The 24,558-nt window shown below is 33.2% G+C and overlaps 1 protein-coding gene and 1 long non-coding RNA gene across 14 annotated transcripts; both read left to right on the plus strand.

Moving 5' to 3' along the window:
- Nucleotides 1-880: 880 nt before the first annotated feature.
- Nucleotides 881-8,739, plus strand: LOC125496868 (uncharacterized). Of its 12 annotated transcripts, XR_007273223.2 has the most exons (9): nt 881-1,017; nt 1,235-1,358; nt 1,865-1,990; nt 2,208-2,319; nt 3,287-3,342; nt 3,650-3,772; nt 5,192-5,245; nt 5,803-6,010; nt 8,383-8,739. It is a non-coding gene; the product is annotated as an uncharacterized LOC125496868 (long non-coding RNA). The 12 variants fall into 12 exon arrangements; XR_007273222.2 differs by lacking the exon at nt 3,287-3,342 and having other exon boundaries at nt 882-1,017; XR_007273225.2 differs by lacking the exon at nt 3,287-3,342 and having other exon boundaries at nt 882-1,017; nt 5,808-6,010.
- Nucleotides 8,740-15,586: 6,847 nt separating this feature from the next.
- LOC104907747 (UDP-galactose/UDP-glucose transporter 5) lies at nt 15,587-20,703 on the plus strand. 2 transcript variants are annotated; one of them, XM_048642758.1, is made up of 12 exons: nt 15,663-15,803; nt 16,091-16,159; nt 16,273-16,386; nt 16,531-16,623; nt 16,738-16,803; nt 17,221-17,319; nt 17,703-17,782; nt 17,861-17,973; nt 19,699-19,787; nt 19,903-19,989; nt 20,083-20,151; nt 20,229-20,703. In XM_048642758.1, exons 2-12 carry the CDS (start codon nt 16,157-16,159, stop codon nt 20,343-20,345), a joined length of 930 nt encoding a protein of 309 aa, XP_048498715.1. In that variant the 5' UTR covers nt 15,663-15,803; nt 16,091-16,156; the 3' UTR covers nt 20,346-20,703. The 2 variants fall into 2 exon arrangements, with proteins under 2 accessions (XP_010695028.1, XP_048498715.1); XM_010696726.3 differs by lacking the exon at nt 16,091-16,159 and having other exon boundaries at nt 15,587-15,803.
- Nucleotides 20,704-24,558: the final 3,855 nt, after the last annotated feature.

The following is a 24,558-nucleotide window of genomic DNA, read 5'->3' on the forward strand; positions in this document are numbered from 1 at the left end:
GACATGGGGAGGGGCAGGTATTAGGGAGGGGGATTATTTTTGGTTATGTTAAGAGACAAATTTACCCTTTTCAACTTAAAAATATACTTCACTAATATTGCTTGCTCTTCTTTTGTTATCCTTCATTAAAATGGTTAAATTTGTAATTTAGCAATATATTCCCTACTTAATCCCACTAACATACCAAACAAGGGATTGGAATATATTTAATAAATTCCCACCTTCTAAGGGTGCGTTCTATTCAACTTATTGGACCTGAACTTATTGTAACTTATCTGAACTGAACTTATTGAACCTGAACTGAACTTATTGGAACTTATTAAACCTGATTGGACCTGATTCAACTTATTGGACCTGATTGAACCTGATTGGAACTTATTGGACCTGATTGAACCTGATTGACCTTATTGGACCTTATTGGAACTTATTGACCCTGATTGAAACTTATTAGACCTTATTGGACCTGATTGAAACTTATTAGACCTTATTGAACCTGATTGAAACTTATTTGACCTTATTAGACAAAAACATTGACCATGAATAACATAAATATTACCACTAACGTAAATACTACCCTCAAAATTTTTTATGGAATATAATTATTATAATTTGTCCTTTAAAAAATAATGATTATTAATTATCTCTTATGATAATTAATTTAACAAAAAAATTACTATTTATATATTTGCCTATACATAACTTTCATCACTAATCTTACACCCTTAAAAAGTTGGAAGTTGAGCACTATTCATTTGAATAGTGTTCTGAGTCACAAAAGCATGAAAAACACTATTCCTAAGCCTTGGCAAATCTCAACCCTCCATCTTTCCTTCCATCTCAACCGCACATTCCTTCCTTTCTCCCCTCTTCTTCACGTTTCTTCTTCACGCCTCTCCTACTCTCCTCTCTCCTCTCTTTTGCTGTCTCTCTATCCTCTTTCTCTGTTTTTTTTTGCCATTGCGATGGAGTTATGGAGCGCCATTAAAGGTGGATTCTCTACTAATTAAAAAATTATAGGTGATTCTCGCTCTCTTTTTCAATCTAACGTGTATATCGTGTTTTTCTTTGGATTTTTTCTTTGTGTTTGTCATATTTTCATTTGGATTCTTGATTTTCCTTTTCGATTTTTGTATTTTTTTTCTTTTAAAAGTCTTTAATCAAATTTTAGGGTTTGTTCTTAGGAATTTCAGCTTCTCTCTTCATTCATCATTCTAATTTTAGGGTTTGTTCTTAGGAATTTCAGCTTTTCTCTCAAGAACACAATTCAATTTCATCGGCACTTCGCATCAAATTGCCTTTACGGGATAATCGAGCTCTTTCGACGAGATTTGGAACTCGAATTTCGCAAAAATTGAAAGGTATGTTTACGAGTAATTCTTCATACACGCATTAAAATTGAACACATGTCTTTCTTATTTATTCACACAAAGATGCCGTCAATGGCTAATTCATTCAATGAACTTTATGGGTTTTCGATTTTGGTGTTTTCTGCAAATTCTGGTTCATACTTTTGTGAATTTTGGAATTTATGTGGCTTTTGTTGCACAATTCAGTTCGATTCGCACAATTTAGTTCTATTGTGTGAATTGTTAGGTCGTCTTCTATAACAACATGCAACACAGCGTAAGCAAGTCTTAATTTCTTTCCATTTCCTTTTTCTTCATTTTGTGTGTGTTAGATCTCGTGAAATTTGAGTGCTTGTGGAGCAAGTTAGATCTAAAGTTTTGTAGTAGTATTTGCATCTGTTTTAATTTATTGATTATGATTTTCGTTATTTTTTTAAAACTACAACCTCCTTTTATCTACATCAGTATTTATGTTTTTCTTTGTTCTCAATTTTCGTTGTTTTTTTTCTGGGTTTTAGGAAGGAAATGCGAATTAGAGGAGAGACAAATTTAACCGATCGAGTTTTGCTGAAATGGGGTTTGAAGGTGAAGATCAGCTTCACTCAATTACTACAAGTTCTGTGAAACTCAAGCTTCCTAGAAAGGTCATTTGATTACTTGTTTAATCAGATTAGTTAATCAGATTTAATTTTATTGAATGTTTTTTTACTGTTTTAAGGCTTACTTTTGGTTTAATTTTTATGGGTTTTATGGGGGGAGAGGGGTGTTTCAAGTTTGCAGTTGAAGTGGCTGGTAAGCATTTTATTCTGTAAATAAACGTTTTTGTGCCATAATGATCTGAAACCATTGTTCTCTATGCAGTATATCCATCCAGACAACATGTTTGCTGAGGGAAATTTAAACCTTGAGCTGAAAAGAATTCGGGATGAATTCAAAATGCACGAGTCAGATTGTGGTTCAACACGTGCTCAAAGTAAGCAGGCTAACTTCATTATATTCATATTTCAATGTTGTTCCAGGTCTCCTAAGATTTAGTTCTTTGTAATTCTAAAAGTGCCAGAATAGAAATCATTTCCGTTTCTGGTATTATCTGGAAGTTTGCTGTTTGTTTGCTTTTATTTTTATTTTTATGATATACTGTATTCCTAGAGTACCTAAGTTGAATCAATACTTTTGGTAGGTTGCAGATTTTTAGACCAAATATATTAACAAAAATATTGTGATGTGTGTCATGTTGAAGAAAGATGGATGGTGGGAAGTTATCTTTCCCAGCTATGTGCAGATAATGCTCTTGTGGGTAATTTTATATGATGTCTCTTATGAGGAAGAATGGAATATCATTTGGAATATCCTTCTTCCTCCCTATGTCTTGGTGTGTGGTTAACAGTTTTTTTTTTTTACAAGGTGTGGCTTATTTGATGTGCATGATTGGGTGTTGACTTATAGTTGTGAATTTGTGATGTGTTGCACTTATGTTTTTAAGTATTTAACACTCATAATTACATTATGGGGACAACAAATACTTTGGCTACTTAGTTATATTCCTCCCTTTCCTTTGGAAGAGTGCTTTTCTGATACTCCCTATAAAATATTGATATATTTCCTTTTTGCGGATACTTATGCTCCGTTTGTTTGGGTCAAAAACATATTTTAATGGAATATGGATTTCTTTGAAACGATATATACCTAAGGAAAATACAATTGTATGGATTTCTTATTGGAAGCCCAATGTGACAATCAATTTGGTAGATGATTACACCAGGTGTGTAAAGTTCATCTATAGTTATCATAATTAAAGTTTCTTTCTCAAATCTCAATAGATTTCTGTCTTCCTCTTTTGCTAAGTGATGAAGTGACCAGTCTACACATTTTGGAGGACTGACTCTGGAAGGCAGTTAAATTCAATGATGATTTCTCATAGATATGCTGATTTCTCATAGATACTCTGGATTGTAAGCCCAAGTATGACTGCACTACTTTGGAATTTTGAGAACAAGTGAGCATTGTCGATGCACCTAATGCTATGTCTTTGATTAAAAGTTTATGTAACTAATGATTTGATTACCTTTCTCTTCATTCCATAATAAGCCATTCTAGAGTGTCTTATAAAGATCTTCACACTTAATTTACATTTTTTCCCCTTCTCCTTAACAATTTCAAACTTTCTTCTCTGTCTACCTACTTTCAACTTTAATTTCGTATAGCCTATAAGACTAAAATCTCTTCTTTCTTTCTCTACTGATTTTTGGGTATATATATCTGATTTTTTTCCTATGTTCATAATTATTTACCTAATATTGAAGGAAGGAAGGAGTATTTAGGGTTTCGTCGGGCCAAGGATGATGATTGTAGACTGTCGAGGAAGCACTTGTCGACTGGTCTTATGGATATTTACAGATCTAAGTCCTTAGCTTTTTGTTGGCAAGGTAAGAATTGCTTCTTATTCTTTTCTTTTTCTTCAATCCATTGTATCTATTTTACTCATGTGTCATGTCTTTGTCTTGTGGCTCTGTTTTTGCGTACTCATGTCTATGCACTGAAATCGCTAAGGTTCAAAATACATTGGAGCTTTGATTATTATAGCATATTAGTCATATACTTCTTATCCTTCAGTCATATACTTTTTCCCCAGCCTTGATTATTTCAGGAATATCCGTAATTATACATGATTATGCTGGTTATGAAGAAATCAATAAGGTTAGCAGTTTCAGATGCGGCCATTGATGCCTAAGACACGTTGGTTTCAGAGAGTAGGAAGGTGTTATGATGAGTATCCTAATTGTAAATAAATCAATAAAGGACATTCACTGCTCCACCTAATGAGGGACATGTCCATCCCGGTTTTGAAGCCCACTCATCATCAAAAAAAAAGTTAGCGGTACAGAAAAAATGTATTTTAAATTCGGAATAATTAAGTCTCTACCTCAGTATACCCTTCCGATCTTAGGGTTTTAGTTTGCCTTCCATATAAACCATTTGTATAAATATTGCCCCTCCCAAATAAGGTGTGCCTCTGAGTGTGGGTTGCTGAAGCTGGTAGGTTTTTTTGCTTCACCCCCTTTTGTTGTTGATTTCAAAATAGTTGATGGTTCAGTTAGTTTGTTAATACCTTCAATCATAGAGACAATTTGAGCTTGACATGAATTAACTCTAAAGAAACTTACAAAGACTACTACAAACAAACATTTATAAAAAAAACTAACTTGACACATATGGACTGCCATTCAAAAGGGAAGATTACAACAAAAAATGCTATAGAATGTAGCTTGCTCTAGATTTTCAGCTTCACTTTGTTCAGCAAATTCTTGGAAATGCTTGCTGTTTTGTCTTTCAATTCCAAGCTTGAATCATGCTTTGCCTTGAAAATGGTAGATATGCCCTCTAATTCAGTGTTCAGTGATACAGTAACCATGGCCTTGCATTCCATGCAGAGTAGCATCTTACAAACAGTACCATTGGTTATGTTTGGTATGGTGCACACTGTCGCGTGAAACCTGGTTCTTAAAAACAAGCCTTCTGCCTGTAAATCCATGCTTATAGCCTGTGAGACTTTGTTTAAGGAGGCTAATACTAATGATGGATTAAAGTCTAAATGAAAATGACATTCTCTAACATGTTATTTATGTTGTGGTAGATCTAGACTTAACTTAAATTTGTTTGGCATGCCTTGTAACCTTTGTAGTTCATGCTTAGGAGCCTCGATAATTGTGTTTGTTCGCTTTTTTGCTGAATTGAATGGAATATTAGGTTGCACTTTTCCCCCTTGGTTGTTAACTATGTACACTATTTGGATACTTGTAAATTCTATGGTTTGCAAAACTGACTATCTCTTGCCTTTCCTGTAGGAATATCCTTGACTCTCATCAACCAGATTTAATCAGTTTACAAGGCAACACCTGGTAAGCTTTTCCTTGGCTCTCCTTCTGTAGCTTACTTAGATGTTTGTTTTAGCCATGCTTGCTCAACCGTGTTTGGTTTGGAAATGTGGTTGCTCTTTGATGTTGTCTTGTGGTTTAATCCTCCTTTTTTATTGCTTATTTTAGCCGTGTTCCAGTATGCATGATTGCGCTCTCTTAGAGTCACCTGTTCCAACTTTTTTTACTGCTTATTTTTGCTCTGTTCCAGTATGCATGATTGTGCTCTCTTAGAGTCACCTGCTCTGGCTTTTCACAAAATAAAAATGTAGTGCCTTCTATGTGTTTGGAAAATGCAATGGATATCACTGTTGGACATGTTGTATTGCTTGTGGTCCTTGGATATTAGGAGATAAGTCTTTCGTTTGAGTATGAATCTAAATAGGTTTATTGTTATGTATATATATGCAAAGAGATTTTGCTTGGTGTTAGAAATAATGGTTTATTGTCTACTTACAAAATAGAGGGACAAAGAAGAATTTTTTTTAGATATATTGGTGTTAGAAATATATGCGCAGTTTGAATATTAATTTTCATTTCAGATCAGTCGTTTGTCTAGGAAAAAATGTTTGCTTCGCGATGTTTATGGATGAAAAGACTTTAAACTATTTCTCCAGAAGGCCATATACCGGACAGAATGGGATTCATTTGTCAGTGGAAGGTCGTCCTGGTGAAAAATCTTCCTTATATGGACATGAGGAGAGGGAAAATTCCAAAGCTGTTGTGTCATAGACTTTTCCCTTCAGCAAGGTAAGAATGTGCATTATGGAGGTTTTGCTTTCTGTTTATCATGGTGTTTTGACTTTGAGTATCCACCGTCATGTAGATGTATGTAGATGTTAGCTGTGATTGTGAATGTATCTTAAAGTTGAGTATGGTTGAGTAGAGATAAATGTGTCAACTACATGGAACTTATTTGCCACATTTTGTTTGCTGGAGTTTATGTGAAGTAGAGTGAAGTACATATTTGAATATACTTTTCTTCATTTGGGGACTCATTTTTAATTTTTCATTGTTTGGAGATTAACACTGGGGGAAGTTAGATTCCGTTGAGCTAGGTTGATACTTTTTTTAAAAAAAATTATTCACTTTCCTACTATAAAGTTTACCTTTAAAAAAGTAAAATTAAGCCGACTAAACAAAGCTAATTGTATAAATTAAAAAAACAGGAGATAGAAAGTACAAATTAGAGTAAGGCTCTTGACTGTTGAGGCGTATTATGGCTATTTTCTTAGAGGAATTCATGAATATCTCTATTCTCTTCAAGAACAAACTCTAATCTTGGCTAACAAAATTAGAGGCCTCGACAAATGAGATTGAGCAGAAGGGTTGCATAAGATTTTAAAGTCTAGGTAAACTCATTACTTTATATTCATTTCTCTACTTATAAACCAAGTGAAACAACTCTCCTAATAAATGGCTAATTATTTTAGAATGACTTGAAATACAAATATGTCCTCTATTTTAGGGATAGACTAAAAGGAGCATTGTTTTGATATAATGTTAATTGTTTGCTATTTGGCTTACTGCTTTTTTTTTTATTTCTTCGGGGGATGGGGGCTGGGGACTGGGTTGAGGTAACTTTTGACCATGTTATGTTGGTCTGTATTAACTATTAATCGCATATGATTTATATTTCACTCGGTTTAGGAATGTATAATATGGTTTAAGCAAAGTCATTTTTATCTTAGAACATCGAGGTCCAGATGCATTGTATAGTACTTTTGACAGTAGTATATAGTTCCAATATAATCATAGTCACTTAACTAGCTGCAAAATCTTCCCAAAAACTAGCAGATTCTAATCAATAATGCAAAGATTTTTTAGTCAAATTTTATAATCTTACCTATGATACAGACTTAAGGTAATTAGTTAAATAGTAGAGTACTGATTGCGCTAAGAACAATTTATGAAGAGGGAAGCATTTTCCCATGAAACTAGCTTCATTTTTCATGGGCATATTTTGAGTTTACATTGATATTTTAGTGGTCAATACAATGAGCTAATTTTGGAGTTCAATTTGCAGCTAATAATCCTCTTGAATTTTGTATTTTCTTGTATATATTTTGAATTAAGTAGGTATTTTTTTAAAAAAAATCTAAACTCCCCGAAATCTTATTTCTCTGGCCATCATCGGTCCCAAATGATGAAGGGTCAAAGGTGAATCTGCATATGATGAAAATTATGAAAGATAAGTCCCTAAAAGTATATTTTACCACATATGATGAAAATTATGAAAAGTAGTGACGAAGGTCATATCTGTTTATTACTAGATCTGTCTTGGGATTTTTTTCTTAATCTAGAAAATAATGTTGCATTAAGCTGTAGTAACTATTTTATTCAAAAAATCCCCCAAAATTTTGTGATTTTAAGTATCTTTCTTGTTTATCTGCTTGTATCTTCCCGTTGATCTCTTTAAAAACAGAAGGATGTTATATGATGCTATCTAGCTATTGGCTGGCTAGCTAACATATTATTTTCTTCATATAGTACTCTGATATTTTGACATGTTAAACTTGACTATTATTGATCTTTTTATCCTTTTCTCCATCCTTTTCTAAGTATTATTGTTCGACAAATTGAAGGGCTTTAGCTTGCACAACAATCACCCGTATTTGAATCTGCCACTTGCTAAGTACATAGTTAACTAAGCCAGATGTTTTAATTGTTTTTGAAATCTTAGTGACTAGGTGAGCATTGTATAGGGTGTTTCTGGGTAAGGAATCTGAAATGTAGGAGCAAAATATTGGAGTCTAAGCCATGTTGAAAAAGTGATTGTCATATTCTTGTATTTCCATAATAATATAATTAATGACATTCCTGATTCCTTCAAAGCACAGGTCAACATGTGCTTGTGATACACTTGTCTTTGGGGGTTGCCACAACAATGATTTTGGGGTCTTGTGGAGATAACAACAAACTTTAAGAATTTCAGGCCTTTTTTTCCTTTTACTGACCTGATCGGTGTAATTATATTTTAAGCTTCTTATGAACATTAGATGCTCTCAGCTATTATGAGATATCCCATGGAAATCCTACTAGATGTAGGATGACACTTGATAAGCCATAGATATACTTGGTAGTTTTTGAGTGCCAATAACTGAGCATTTGTCACATGGCAGGTATTCAATTTGGTTGGATAGCAAGTTGCGACTCCAACGTGATCCTCTGTTGTTATTGGAGCACTTCTTATGGAGAAAGTCATTGTGTCTGGGAGGAGATGGATCGGAATAAGAAGCTTAACAAATACAACCATACCGTTTTTCTTCAAGGCAATGCATCGCAGTGAGAGACCATGTCATTTTTCTTCTCTTATTTAGCTAGCTTATTCTGACAGCTTTACGCTATCTTACATCTGCTAAATGATCTTGTAGTTCAATTGTATGCTAGAACCGGTGATCAGAATAGTTGACTGCCACAAACGTTTACAGTATATGAATTTGATGCCAATGTGAAGGGTGCCATTGTGCTTAAGGGTAGGAATGGTCATTGTTGTCAGATATTTACTTTTCAACTGTTTGCCCTCATGAGATATACGAATCTCACTTTTTATATAGCCTTATACTGGCTTTTAGCAAGATTATCATTCCACAAATAGGTAGGAGGGAAAGACTATAAAAATCTGTATGGAAATACGAAAATTTCAAGGAGATGAAAATTGAAGACGAGCATTACTTGGTAATTGGGTGCTCAGTTTGGCATAACAATCAATAGATATATCTTAGTGAAGTATTAGACATCTTTTTAGTATGCTTAAAAACTACAACTTGTGGTTCTTAAAATTTTCATTGTATTGTAGTGGCGCATCTTTTCATTTATTATGTCCTTTGTTTTGGGTTAATCTTAATGTAAAAGGGATTTCACAATATGGTCTCATTTCCTGTCATTTTAAAAAAAGTAATTAATTCTTTATCGTCAATCTTATTCTCAGGTTCAATTAAAGGTAGTTAAGATGCTTTGCTGAAGACCGAAAGAATTGAATCATGTATGACACATAATAATATCAAAATTTTATCATCTTAGTGTATAAGTTAATATTGGAGCTGAAATCCATGTAGTTTATCATCGTCTTTTTTTCTTGATGAGATAATAGGTGTCTTGTTATTCTACTCCTAAATTTTGATTAACACGACGTAGTCTAATAAGATTGAAATCTAATTCCATGTATATGAAAAATTCGTTTATTTCCTTGCTCTTTCAAAAAATGAGCTAAATGTCCATATCATTACGTTATCAAACTTTAAGAGTGATTTGTTGTAGTTGTATAATTAAAATAATATATATGATCCTCTTAAAATGTAAGAGATAAAAGTCTGAATCATTATATGACCCATGTAATTTCTCAATTGAGATAACTATTTGTTAATGTTTTCCCTAAATAGCTCAAGGTTTTACGAATTAGGGGCCTATCAAATGAACACGCACTACTTGCATGTTCATAGCAAATACTTCTTGTAAAGCTACATAAATTCGTCTAGCCTAATGTTATATGATTATCGGTTCATATTATTTTATTATAACATGTTACTTTTAACAATAAATCAACACCTACACATTGCAAGAAGAAATAGATTACACAAAGGTATTTTATAGATCTATTTACCAATAAATTACCCATTATATTCATCTTGTAAATGTCTTTTGTTACTCGCACTTGTATGGCAAGTTCATATATTTTGCATGATAAAAATTCACATGGAAATGATGTGTTGTTAGATAGAATTTAGATCTGACCCTTTTTATAGAACTTATTTCAACAAAATTTGAAAGGTAGTCAATTTAAAATTAAGCATGGAACGTTATTATATTTTTCAATTATCTAGATTCTTGCTAAACATGAACGTCTTGTGATGAGAGTGATATTTCCGTTCCTTAGTTCTCTTGACGACATAACGCTATTTGATATGAGTTTTGATGGACATGCTGCATCTTAGGTGGGTGTAAGTCGTACTATATAAATACTTTCTCTTTCATTATAGTCTAATTAAATAGGTTCGTTAAAATCTTACTACATACTCAACTTATGAGTGATATATTTTTTTTCCCTTGATGTCAGAAATAGGGTCATGCAATGGAAGCTTATATATCTATTTTGTGATTAGGTTGAAGCTCCATTTCAAAAGCTCTTCAGAGACATGTTGAAATAATTATAACTAAGCAATAAGTTCCAGTTTAGATAACTCTATAATTTAAAATCTTATTATATACTCAACTTATGAGTGATATTTATTTTTTTTCCCCTCGATGTTAGAAATAGGGTCATGCAATGAAAGCTTATATATCCATTTTGTGAGTAGGTTGAAGCTCCATTTCAAAAATACTTCAAAGACATGTGAAATAATTACAACTAAGCAATAAGTTACAGTTTAGAGAACTCTCTATAATTGTTACATTTAATCTTTGAATTGCACTTCAAACAACCACCAATAAATTGTGGATTTACACCTTGCTTTTGTGTTTTACCCCATGCACTCAAAACAGCAAGTGCAAGTACCAATTGATTTGGAATAATTACTTTACAATCATCTTGCTAATTGAAACCAACGTAATTCGAACATCACAAGTACGCTATTTTGGGGTGTCGCGTGCTAGCGAGCGGTTAAAACATCATGCTCACATCCTTGTTTCTATGTACAACTACCCACTCTTAGCATCAAATTCGAGAAACAGGGTGCTGAAAATGGAGCATACTCTATATCTTGCAGGAATAAATTGTAGCTTCGCTTTTAAAACACTCCAAAGATACGCGCAAAAGCTCCAAGTTATCAATAAGTTTTTAATCAAAGTTGTTAATTTAACTATTAGAATTGCACTTGAAATAAACTTATTTATGTATTTTCTTTTGCAAATGAAAGTTATTAGAAAATAAACCGTGTTTACACATCGTTATTCATTGATTTGCCTAATGCACTTAATACACCTTCTATATGTACCGCCTATTAAAATTACACGCTAAACAAACTACTTAATGATAACAAACTACAAATTACACGTTATTCATTGATTCAAATGTTGTTTCCCTCCTTTCCACTTATAACTTGCAAAATTAGATTGAGTTTTACAAGTTCTTTCAATCTTGTAATAGGTTCATTTGTCTGTGCTTATTGTTATGTGAAGAAATAAACTACTTAGATTCTTGTATAATTCTGAACGTGAGATTATTTTTCACTAATTTATTATAAAATGGTTTTTTCAAAAGTATGTACAATGTATCTGTTTTAGCGTAGTGGCATCACATACAAAATTTGTGATATTGAAACCTCTATATTTATAAATGGTCTCAAGATAATATACTTGAAGTAAAAAAAGTGTTGCTTATGTTACAATATAGTAAAAAAAAAACTCATACCAAAAGTTTAAACACATTAAGAGACTTTTTTTCCATTGCAAATATTCTAAATTTTTTAAAGTAAATATGTATTCGGAATCTAATAGGAGAAAATAATAATAATGTATATTATATAATAGGATCGGACCATAAGATTGAACTAATTAAGATCATTAACATGTTAGCTTCTGTAATTGAGTAGGATGGAAGATCTTACAAAATCCCTGATCCAATTGATAACGAGTCGGGCCAAAAAATTCGATCGGAGTAGTTGCTGAATCATACCACATAGTTCCGGCAACTTAGCTTATGAGTACAAAAAAGGAAAATGGGGAGGAGGGAAATATAGAAGGTGAGGTAAAGAGAAAACAAAATGATGAGCGTTCAAATAAGAGGGTACTTTTAAATGTGAAGAGGTTATGTAGGAGGGGAATTAGGCTTGCTACATACTCTCTTGCATCGTTTTCTAATTATATGGTCACGCTGAAATCTTACAATTTACTTATGAATGAAAAAAGGCAAAGGGGAGGAGGGAGCTTGAAGGGTAGGGGAGGAGAAAGCGAGAGGATGGAAGGGACCAAGTTGGAGCAGACTTTTTAATGTGAAGATGGTAGCCATATAGGAGAGAATTAATCTTACTACATATATCCTCTTTCATCTTAAGCTCTATTCTTTTGGACTGATTAATAAAAATTTAGTTCAGGAAATTTTAGTTGTTCAGAAAAATTGAGTTAGTTTCCTCTTACAATTTAAATTCAGTTCAATACAATCAATTCATTCCAATAACAATTCAGTTCAGCACAATTCAATTCAGTTCAATACAATTCAATTCACTTCAGATAAATTAATTAAGTTCAATCCAGCTCAATTCATTCCAAAAGAACATAGCCTTAGTATAATTATATGGACTCAATGAAATAAAAGGCAGAGGAGGGAGCTAGAAGGGGAGTGGATGACAAAGAGGAAGATGGAAGGAAAAGGGAGTGGTTGAGATAAAAGCCACGAGAGGTTGCATAATGAGAGGATGAAAAAATAAGAATAGAAAGAGAGAAAGAAATAGTCAAGTATGGAGAGGAGTTGTTTGACCCTGTATCTTAATAGCTAAAATATAATTTATTACTAAAATACAACAGTTAATAAAATTGGAAAAACAACTCAAAGAAAACAGTATTTGCATGCAAGGTTGTCAAAATCGCGATTCTACTTTAAATCGGAAGGGTCTGTCAGAATCGGATCGGAAAATCGAAAGATTCTACGAATTTTGCGGGAATAAGATTCGATGATAAAATATGTAAACTATTTACCTATTTTTTCAATGAACAATACTAAAAATTCAATTTTATGCATAATGGTATCAATATGAGACGTAAATGAAAATGTTCCATAGTACCCACAAAAGAATCCATAGTACCCCTTCCTCTTTGAAACTGAAAATGTTCTTCTTCCTCTCCAATGTCATTAAGTTTTGTTTTTTTTTCTATTAGACTTCTCCACATTAGCCTTTAAATTAGAGCTTGACATGTTTCTACAAATGATTCAATAGAAGGAAGTTAATTGATTAATTCAGTACTAAATTATTTGAAAATTACCGAAAAAAAACGGAAAACTAAATTATCAATTAAAAATATAAAACAACTATTGATGAGATCGAAAGAAAGAGATAATACGCAGCAAAAATTCGAAAATAATTACCTGGAGTGGACGAGTGGTAGCTGAATCTGAAGAGTGAAGATCTGAAGAACACAAGACCTGAAGAACCGAAGGAGAAAGAGAGAATTGGCAGCGACGCAGCGTGTTTATTTTGAGTGAGAGGAATTGGGTGTGTTTACTGAGCAGAGGCCTCGTGCGTGTTTGATGAGGCTGAGAGAACATGGGCCTGGCCCAATGTTTAAATCCCCAGCTACAAGAATTGGGCTAAAAAAAGAATCGTTAAAATCGGTTTTAAATCGTGATTTTAGCGATTCTAACCGATTTTAACGATTCTACATGCGATTTTTTTAAAAAACGATTCTGTCTGTGTGCGATTTAAATCTTTTGGCGAAAATTGAATCGTAAAATCGTAATCGCGATTTTGACAACCTTGTTTGCATGAATATCCGAATTATATACTTATATGAGATATTGATGAGTAAAATAGATTCAAATCAATAACATTTAAATTAATAAAGTAGTAGACGGGCGGAATATGACTTGACTTTATCCTTTTTTGATGTCTAACATAACATGATTTTTTTTTTCAAATTCGGTCTTTAATGGAAACAAATAAATTAAATCCTAATCTACTATGAAAACAATATAAAAAAAGGTCTTTTTAAAAAAATTATGGTTCCCGTATCAAGTAGTAAGAGTTACTTACAATTCTAAGATATATGAATATGAGTGGGAGAGGAAAAGTAAGTGAGAAGGAGAGATAAAGGATGAGAGAAATAAAGAGTAGAACGACAAATGTTTGGCGGGAAATGGGACGATAAGGATAACAAAGAGATAGAAATCAGGGAAGGTTGGCGGGAAATGGGACGATAATGATAACAAGAGAGAAATAAGTGAGAATGAAGTTAGAGATAGAAATCAGGAAAGGTTGGCGGGAAATGGGACGATAAGGATAACAAGAGAGAAATAAAGAGTAGAACTACAAATGTTTGACTTTGTTTCTTTATAATAATAATTTTTTTTTTTGAAAAATTATGTAAGTTACCATTATTGTGATAATATTGTATTTGGGATTGTATGAATATTTTTTTCGAAGAAAATGAGGGATACATTAGGAGGAAAGTAACTAATACAACGTGTACAACGTGTGTCCTGATATACATTGGTTTTCCTGATGCAACTAATACAACGTGTATACTCAGCGTCTGTTTGGAATACATGCTAAATAGATATTTCACCATTTAAGTCTAACGGATTACAAATATCACAATCATACTATTTTGGGGCGCCGTGCGCGTAGGCGCGCGGAGCAACAACTAGTATATCTAATAGTGTTGTTTTAATTTTATAAAACACTAGTAGAAAATCAAAAAATTAATTTTATAAAATACTAGTAGTTACTAATCTAAGCTGAGCAAAAGGCAGTGAACTTTCATTGTAAAGGGCTTGATTATGGGCCTGATTCTCCTTTTCCTAATCAATGAAAATAAGCTGAACATTTATTGCTAACAACAACTCCTTCATTCATTTCTTCAGCTTTCTTCACCTTTCATTTATTTGAATGTTACTAGAAGAAAGAGAAAAAAATGTTCAAAGTCACAGTAGCTTCAACACCTCTCAAATTTCTTCTCATTACTTCTCCTTTCTTCTCAACACAGTCGCTTCAACACCTCTCAAATATTTGTAATTATAATTATTATTATTATTGTTAACCTTAATTATTTGACCATGATTATAATATTATTCAATAGCAATATGAATAATCAAATAATAGACAATAATACAAGTATAATACTATACATTGTGGTACTTTAATAAAAAATTTTAATAATAACATAATCAGCTAATACTAATATGAATAATAAAATAATAGCATAATATAAATAAATAATAAAATAATAAATAATAGACATAATACAAATAATTAATAAAATAATAGACACTAATACAAGTATAATACTATATAATCATTGTGGTACTTTAATTAAAATTCTAATAACATAATCCGCTAATAGTGATATGAAATTATGAATAACAAAATAGTGGACAATAATGCAAATGTTTATTAAACATTGACTATTTGGACCTTATTGGACCTTATTAGACCTGATTGGACCTGATTGAAACTTATTGCACCTGATTGGAACTTATTGCACCTGATTGAAACTTATTGGACCTTATTAGACCTTATTGGAACTTATTGCACTTATTAGACCTTATTGCAACTTATCTGAACTTATCTGAACTTATCTGAACTTATTGGACCTGAAACTTAATTTTTTAAGTTGAACAGAACGCACCCTAACTCCCATTCCCAATCCCATCCTCTAATCCCCAAACTCCCAATCCCTCATACCAAACGCCCCGTTAGGGTTTAAATTTGGGGCCAATAAGAATCGACTTAAATGTTTCTGGAGATTTATTGGAAGATGAACTGATTAACATTACAGAAAGATCTTAACAATGGATTCTCCGGTGGTAGCTGTTAAAGAGAACAAGCTATTTAAAGGAGCTTTTGCTGTCGGCGGAATCATTGTTACTCTCGTCATCTATGGTGTTTTACAGGTAATTTAAATTCTTTACATTGCCGATTAATTAGTAAAAAAAACCATTAGATTTGATGATATTATCTGCTTCAATTTTTCTGCAATTTATAATGTCTTTTTTTTTTTTTGGATAATGTTGATTATTTGAAGCAGATTAAATAAATTGCGAGCTTAATAAAATTGTAGGAACATTTAAAATGAGTTTTATTGATTTATTCATTTATACTTCAAGCTTGAAGCTAATAATTATATTAACTTAAGCTCTAGGGAGCTGTGGAATATGATTAATTTGTGTAGAAATTGCAGATTTTAGATTCAAATTCATAAAAAATGGCGGCAATATGATTAAGATTGAAGAGTTGAAGGCTGCATATGGTGTGATGAATGTGGAATTATATGCTTATTATTTTTTTTAACTAATTGCGTTGAAGAATGTTGCGTTTTGCTTATTTCTTTGGTTTCTTAGCTGAAGATTTGTGATCTTGCAGGAAAAGCTCATGAGAATTCCGTATGGACAAAACAAAGAGTTCTTCACATACTCACTATTTCTAGTCTTCTGCAATCGTCTTACGACCTCAGCTGTATCTGCCGCTTCTTTAGTGGTAAAAACGTTATTAAACGGATCTAGATATTCTGTGAACTGATGTGGCTGTAATACTCGACATTACATTTATAATGTTTTGCTGTTATATGCTTTAATTGTGTCATTGCTTTGACTCTTGCCATTCGTCGATTTGTTTATTTAGGCGAGTAAGAAAGCTTTGGATCCTGTTGCCCCTGTTTATAAGTACTGTGTGGTGTCTGTAACAAATATTCTAACCACAACATGCCAGTATGAGGTAAGTAGATGCTCCTTAGGTACCGTAGAATTGAATTTGATGAAATCCGTGGTCAATTTGTTAATGGTGAAAGTTTGGGATTGAAGTTTGAACAAACCTTCTTGTTTCTCTCAGGCCCTTAAATATGTCAGTTTTCCTGTCCAGACTCTTGCAAAATGTGCCAAAATGATACCAGTCATGGTAAGTTTATTTCCTCTTTCTTGAGCTATACATCATTACTCTTCATTATAGAAGAGGCGCTGGATTTGGGATTGTTTACTTCTATTGTAGCTATGGTTATTCTTAGTTTTCTCATAGTAAAAAGTTATCAATAAGGTGTCAGTTTTACTCCCCATACAAGCATTTGTAGCTTGTTGATTGGTTGACAAGCGTCATAGTGAATTTGTACCTGTTAATTTTAGTGTTCTGCAACTTTTTTTCCCTCTTGTTTGTTGCTCTATTTATGTTTTACCCTTGCCATTATGAAGATTGAAAATGACTATTGTTAATAGCTTGGTTCTAAAATATCCTGGGGCTGAGGCTAGCATTTTTCTGTATATCTTATTTTAGCTTTCTTTGCTAGATGGTTGATCAACTCTCCTTTCCTTGCACTTGCAGATTTGGGGTTCTATAATCATGCAGAAAAGATACAAGGGGATTGATTATTTGTGGGCTGTCCTCGTGACCATTGGATGTTCAGTGTTTATTCTATATCCGGTTAGTATTATGATTTTGTTTGAATTTTTTTCCAGCTTTAGATTGTGCTTTTTAGTGCTGTTTAAAGCAACTTCATGCATCTGAAATGGTGTTTTCCTGCTCAGTTTAGCCGGAATATTCTTTTTAGATTTTCCTATTCATTTCTTATTGAGTTTTAAGGCGTCCGCATTTGTAACGGTGGCCTGCTAATGCACTTGTTTGAATGTAAACTTGCCTTATAAAAGTAATGCTTGCTATATACTTCGTATTTATCTTTAACTGTATTACTGTAGTTGTTAGTCATCTTATCATTGGCAATTATGTTTGGGTAGTGACCCTCTTTTTTCGATGTTTATTTTTGGAGTCATGACCCTTTTGTTGCTGTTGTTTCTTCTATAATACAGGCAGGAGATGATATCAGCCCCTACAAGAAAGGGAGAGAGAGCACAGTTTGGGGTATGTCCCTCATGGCTGGATATCTGGGGTATTACTCTCTATTTTATCCTGTGTTGTGCTGCTTTGAGTTTTACATCATAACTGTCATTGTTTCCTTGTGGTGCAGATTTGATGGCTTTACAAGTACATTCCAAGATAAATTATTTAAAGGTTACAATATGGAAATACACAACCAAATATTTTACACAACATTGTGCTCCTGTGTGTTAAGTTTGACTGGTAGGTGCCCTTGTTTTATTAATCCCATTGCTTCATGCTTTCATCTGTTGGTCTATTTGTTTTATTTTGACATGTGAGAATGGATATCTACATGTTGAATTTACATAAGGTGCATTCCATGTTACTGGTAATTTATTGCAAGTCACCTGACATATTTAGATTACTGAAACCATAAATTTTATTACCTTTTTTTTTTTTTGGGTGAACAAAGTAAACTATCAAATATGAATTAAGTGTTCATACATTCCGAAAGGTACAAACTCATACAAATACTAGGAGGGGAGGAAGAAGTCCTAGTTACATTTGTACTATCCTTACTAATACGACAAGCTTTAGCTAATGCATCCGCGATCTTGTTGTGTTGCCTCTTACAATGCTTAATCTTCAGATTTGGGAGTTCCTTCCAAAGCTTTCTGCAGTTATCCAACACACTCATATAATTGTCAGGAAAACCATCATTATTACAAAGGAGATTAATCACCTGTAGACAATCCGAATATAGAGTAGCTGGATGAATGTCATGTAATTTCACAATATGGAGACCTTGTTCAATGGCCTTTAATTCAGACATAAAAGAATCACAAGCATAAGTTTTCTGGCTAAAACCCACGACCCATTCCCCCCACCTATTTCGGGCAACGCCTCCTACCCCAATATTATCATTGATATGAGTGAATGAAGCATCCACATTGATGTACATCTCCTGGTTTTCATTTATGAAGGGGTTAGATTGCCTAAAATTTTGCAAATTTTAAATACTCGTGGTCTGGTAGTACGCTTGGGCCCTAGCGGCTGTCAGAGTGATTGCGCGGTCAATGACCGATGTGGATTGGGATGGGTTCTTCCCCTTTAAAGCACTCTCAATACGATCTTTCCATAATTCATGACATAGGTAAGGAAAAATGTCCGTCCAAGCATACCCTCTAAAGACCCCTTCACTCTCTAAGTTCATTTGTAACCAGTCTACTAAGGGGACAGTCAAGTGCAAAGGTTGTGTACAGAGTGCCCAGACATCTTGGAAAAAAGTACATCCTCGAATGACGTAGTCGGAATCTTCCCCATGGGAAACACATCTCGGGCAATTAGAGTTAGGGGTAATATGACGAATGTACAGAAGCCATTTATGGGGGATCCGGTCCCTCCATAATAGCCAGAAGAAAAATTTTAGTTTAGGCTCCATGGAGGGGTTCCAAAACCAGTCCACCTTCTTGCAGGGGCCATGAAATTGGGCCTCATATGCCCTTGCCAGAGAGAAACCTTTAGGAGTGGTAAAGGAGGGTATGAGCATGTCGTCCCAATTTTCATCGGAAGGAGGGTGAAAACTGAGAATTCTATTGAGGATTCTAGGGGGGAGGACCATTGAGAGCTGAGTAACATCCCATTTGCCATTAACTACAATGTGAGAGACCATCATTTCTTCCTCAAGAGGCATAAGCGGGCCTTGAATGATGGATCTAAGCGAGCCTATGCTTAACCAGTTATCGGCCCATAAGTTAATTTTTCGACCATTTCCTAGGCTCCAAAAGCAATTGTCCTGGAGAAGCCTCCAGCCTTTCCCTATGTTTTTCCAGACATTGGAGCCATTGGAGAACTTGGTAACTTTATTACCTTTGAAGTGATTATTCTGTATGTTTGTTTTGGATTGAATTGATTTTACAAGCACAACTATCTGTGGAATGTAGACTTTTGCACATATTTTGATGAATTTATTCTTTTGCTTGGCAGGACTTGTATTACAGGGGCAACTTCTAGCAGCTGTAGATTTTATACATAGGCACAACGATTGTTTATACGATATTGTATTACTTTCAATTGTAAGATCCATATCTTTTATAATGTCAATCTTGGGAAATCCAATTTGCAGCATGTCTTAATTTTTTATATAATAAGGTGGTGCATCATTGTGATATATATTTGGAGCTTGTACAGGTAGCTACTGCTAGTCAGTTCTTCATTTCTTATACAATTCGGACCTTTGGTGCTCTCACATTTGCAACCATAATGACTACAAGACAGGTGAGTTTTGCTCTATACGTTACGTTTTTTGTTTCTTTGTAATTGTTGTTACAATGAGTAACTTGCTGAAACAAGTGTCCTCTATAAATGCAGCTTATCAGCATCCTGCTCTCATGCCTATGGTTTGCTCATCCTTTAAGCCCATTGCAATGGATTGGAGCAGTAAGACCCTTGTCCTTTTGGTACTTTTGTCCAAAATTGCAGTAAGATTGTTTAATAATGCATACTATTTGCACCAGGTTATTGTCTTCGGTTCACTATATGCAAAAAGCTTCTTGAGGGAAAACATTCAAAAATCCCTGCCTCCTACAGACGAGCAAGATAAAGAATTGGCTCCATTAAAGGGCAACCCGTAAGATGAAGGCAATTTTTTCATCATCGTAGTTTAGCCCCATGATGAGGTTGCCAAGTGACCCCATTGTCGAGAAGCTCAGACGTGATCTTGTAGAAGGGGTTTTTTGTGGCGATAATGGATAGATAGTTTATTAGTTGGGATTTTTTTAGTGAAAAAACGGATAGGGGATAGTTTAGTAGTAGTAGGGAACATGACCGAGTTGATAATTTTGGCTTCTCTGCTATATTTTCAGAACGAGAAGAGGAATAGGTTACCTTATTGCTAAAGCAACCCGGCAGTTCAGCATGTATTATAATTGGAAAACTTTTTTTTGGCAATTCAGCTAATTTATGTGAAGTACTCCAAGATAATTATGTTTACACTAAGTGTATATGTATATCTTGTTCTAACCTTATGAGTTAGCATACTATCTCGTGTGATCTACTCACCTCCTCGTAGCAAAATACTATAATATGTTTGGCGGCTGTATTACTCACCACAAAACATAAGTAGTTAAGTACCATGCAGCTTCACCAACCATCAATCACTTTTAACGACTTAAGGCCTGTTCTCCCCATCTTATTTTCAATTCAGTTCAATTCAGTTCAGCTCCAATCAGTTCAGTTTAACTTCATTCTTTTATAACCATTTTGTTAAATATTATTATTATGTTGGTATAATTTATTTTTACTAATTACTCTTACTCTTATTATTGTTATTGTTATTGTTATTGTTATTGTTATTGTTATTGTTATTGTTGTTGTTATTGTTGTTGTTATTGTTGTTGTTTCTATATATTATTTTGTTTATTATAGCTTTATTCATTATTATTACTATTATTATGAGGAACATGGTTTAGATCAAAACACAAATAAACCCACTTTTTTTAGCCCATAAACCAATCAAATCGCGTCAAGACGGTTTATGATGTAATTTTCGCTGTCCAACCCAATCATTATTTTTAGGGAAAATTTCTCAGGTACCCCTGAGGTTTGGCGTAATTCCCAAATTACCCACCACATTTGGGAAATTCCTCAGATACCCCCGAGGTTTGTGTTTGTGCTCAAGATACCCGTACTATGGATGAAAACCTAACGCCGTTAGGTTTTCCTCTCATTCTTCCAATTTCTTTTTCTCTCTCCACCCATCATCCTCCATTGATGAACATGGAAGCTTTCTCTCTCCTCCCACCCCACTCTAAAGCCCTAACCACCCAACCCCACCACCTCCCCTTCCCCCACCCCTACCCCCGCAAGCCCCCTCCCCCACCTCCCACCACCCCAGCAGCCCCCTCCCCCCACCCCTGCAGCTTGCCCCCCTCCCCCACCCCGTCACGAGAACCCCACCCCTCCCCCACCCCATCCCCTCGAAATCGATGCCCAGAACCCCGTCGAAATCGACCCCACCCCTTCCCCACCTAGTCGAATCGATGACCAGTTCACTTTGGTTAATGAGCAGTGGCGAAATCGATCTTCTTCAGTCGGAGATTTGGGATTTGGGAAATAACAGAGGAGAGAGAGAGATTGCGAAAATGGGGGTTGCGACTGGCAGGGGGTGGGGGATGCGGGGTTGGGGGAGGGGTGGGAGGAAGGGGAAGTGGTGGGGGTTGGGTGGTTAGGGCTTTAGAGTGGGTTGGGAGGAGAGAGAAAGCTTCCATGTTCATCAATGGAGGATGATGGGTGGAGAAGGAGAGGAAAACCTAATGGCGTTAGGTTTCCATCCATAGTAAGGGTATCTTGAGCACAAACACAAACCTCGGGGGTATATGAGGAATTCCCCAAATGTGGGGGGTAATTTGGGAATTATGCCAAACCTTAGGAGTATCTGAGGAATTTTCCCTTATTTTTATTACTAAATATTTTTATATTATTAAATATAATTATTGAAATAGTAATATTAATTTACTTCTTAGATATTATTGTTATTATATATCATCATCAAGTATTAATATATTAATACAAATAATATAAAATAATAATTATTAATTATCATTATTATCATTAATTATTATTATTATTATTAATTTATGATTATTAATGTTATTTATTTATAACTATCATTTATAAATATCCAAAATACTATTATTATTATTATTATTATTCATTATTATTACTTATCATTATAATTATTATTTAATATTCATATTATTATTGTATAAAATATTGTTTATATATTTATTACATTCAATTTAATTCAATTTAATTTAATTCTATTCAATTCAATTCAGTTCAGTTCAGTTCAGCTCCAACAAGTTCAGTTCAGTTCAGCTCCAACAAGTTCAGTTCAGTTCAGTTCAGTTCAATTGTTTTATGCCGAAGAGAACAGACCCTTACCCCCTCTGAAATATTGCTCACCTCATTTTTTTTTTTGCAGGATGAATGCAAGTACAAAATTTTAAGATCTAAAAAAGTAATGAAAGATTAAGTTTGAATATGCGGCTCATGAGGAATTTGATAAGTGGGTATTTGATGACAACATAAGTAGTAATACAGACTTTGACATCTCGAAAGAACTTTAGGTTGAAGGATATTGCCATGGCTTAAAAGTGCTCACCGAGTTTCAGACGAGTACTTGAATTCTAAAGAATATAATCCTTCGAGATGGGATGTAATAAGTGCTACTGTTATTGACTCAACTCTAAACTCGCAAAGTGATTGTTGAAGATTGTAACGTCCAAAAACAAGAGTAAGGCTTTTACCTTCTGGAGCAGGAAGTAAGCACGTGCTTGGGATGCATCTGCCCTTGAAATTTATACCTTCATTCATTACTTCCTCCTAAACTACAAGTATGCTTTTGTTTTTATTTATTTATTATTTTATTCATGTTATATTTAACATCCTATAACATTTTAGTACTAATATTTCTTTGGAACATCTTTTTTATGCAAGTTACAGAGGATTACGTCTGGATATCCTGTAAGATACCTACCTATCTCAAGCTATGTGAAAATTGCATCGCCAAATCTACGAGGGTATCAAACCTATTGTAACGTGCTGGTAGATTACTGACTTATATGGATGAATGATTTATCTTCGTATACTCTATTTATATCCACCCAAATGATCATGTAATGTCTGACCATGAAATTATTATAGATATATAAATCATGATTTAAGTGTAAAGATGGAATGTTCAAATATCGAATTTAGGGCCTGTTCTCCCAGCTTATTTTCAGTTCAGTTCAGCTCTAATAAGTTCAGTTCAGCTCCAATAAGTTTAGTTCAGTTCAGTTCAGTTCAACTCCAATAAGTTCAGTTCAGTTCAGTTCAGTTCAGCTCCATTCTTTTATAACCATTTTGTTAAATATTATTATTATGTTGGTAGTTTATTTTACTAATTACTCTTATTATTATTATTATTATTATTATTATTATTATTATTATTATATTATTATTATTATTATTATCATTATTATTATTATTATTTAAATATATATCATTATTATTAAGTATTATTATTATTATTGTTGTTGTTTCCATATATTATTTTTTTATTATAGCTTTACTCATTATTATTACTATTATTATTAGGAGGAACATAGTTTAGGTCAAAGCACAAATAAACCCACTTTTTTTAGCCCATAAACCAATCAAATTGAGTCAAGACGTTTTATGATGTAATTTTCGCGGTCCAACCCAATCATTATTTTTATTACTAAATATTTTTATATTATTAAATCTAATTATTAAAATAATAATATTAATTTACTTTTTAGATATTATTGTTATTATATATCATCATCAGTAATATTAATCAATACAAATAATATAAAATAATTATTATTAATTATCATTATTATCATTAATTATTATTATTAATTTATGATTATTAATATTATTTATTTATAACTATCATTTTAAAATATCCAAAATACTATTATTATTATTATTATTATTATTATTCATTATTATTACTTATCATTATAATTATTATTTAATATTCATATTATTATTGTTTAAAATATTATTTATATATTTAGGGCCTGTTCTCCCCAGCTTATTTTCAGTTCAGTCCAGCTCCAATAAGTTCAGTTCAGTTCAGTTCAGCTCCAATAAGTTCAGTTCAGTTCAGTTCAGTTCAGCTTCATTCTTTTGTAACCATTTTGTTAAATATTATTATTATGTTGGAATAATTTATTTTACTAATTACTCTTATTATTATTATTATTTAAATATATATCATTACTATTAAGTATTATTATTATTATTATTATTATTATTATTATTATTGTTTCT

Source organism: Beta vulgaris, chromosome 4, assembly GCF_026745355.1.
Source record: "Beta vulgaris subsp. vulgaris cultivar EL10 chromosome 4, EL10.2, whole genome shotgun sequence".
NCBI classification, from domain to species: Eukaryota; Viridiplantae; Streptophyta; class Magnoliopsida; order Caryophyllales; family Amaranthaceae; genus Beta; species Beta vulgaris.

What these genes read in the sequence shown, in the direction of transcription:
- LOC104907747 (XM_010696726.3), top strand. Translation starts at nt 15,702, where the DNA reads ATGGATTCTCCGGTGGTAGCTGTTAAAGAGAACAAGCTATTTAAAGGA. An exon ending in CCACAACATGCCAGTATGAG is followed by an intron (nt 16,624 to 16,737) that starts GTAAGTAGATGC and finishes TGTTTCTCTCAG; the next exon opens with GCCCTTAAATATGTCAGTTT. An exon ending in ATATTGTATTACTTTCAATT is followed by an intron (nt 19,788 to 19,902) that starts GTAAGATCCATA and finishes GAGCTTGTACAG; the next exon opens with GTAGCTACTGCTAGTCAGTT.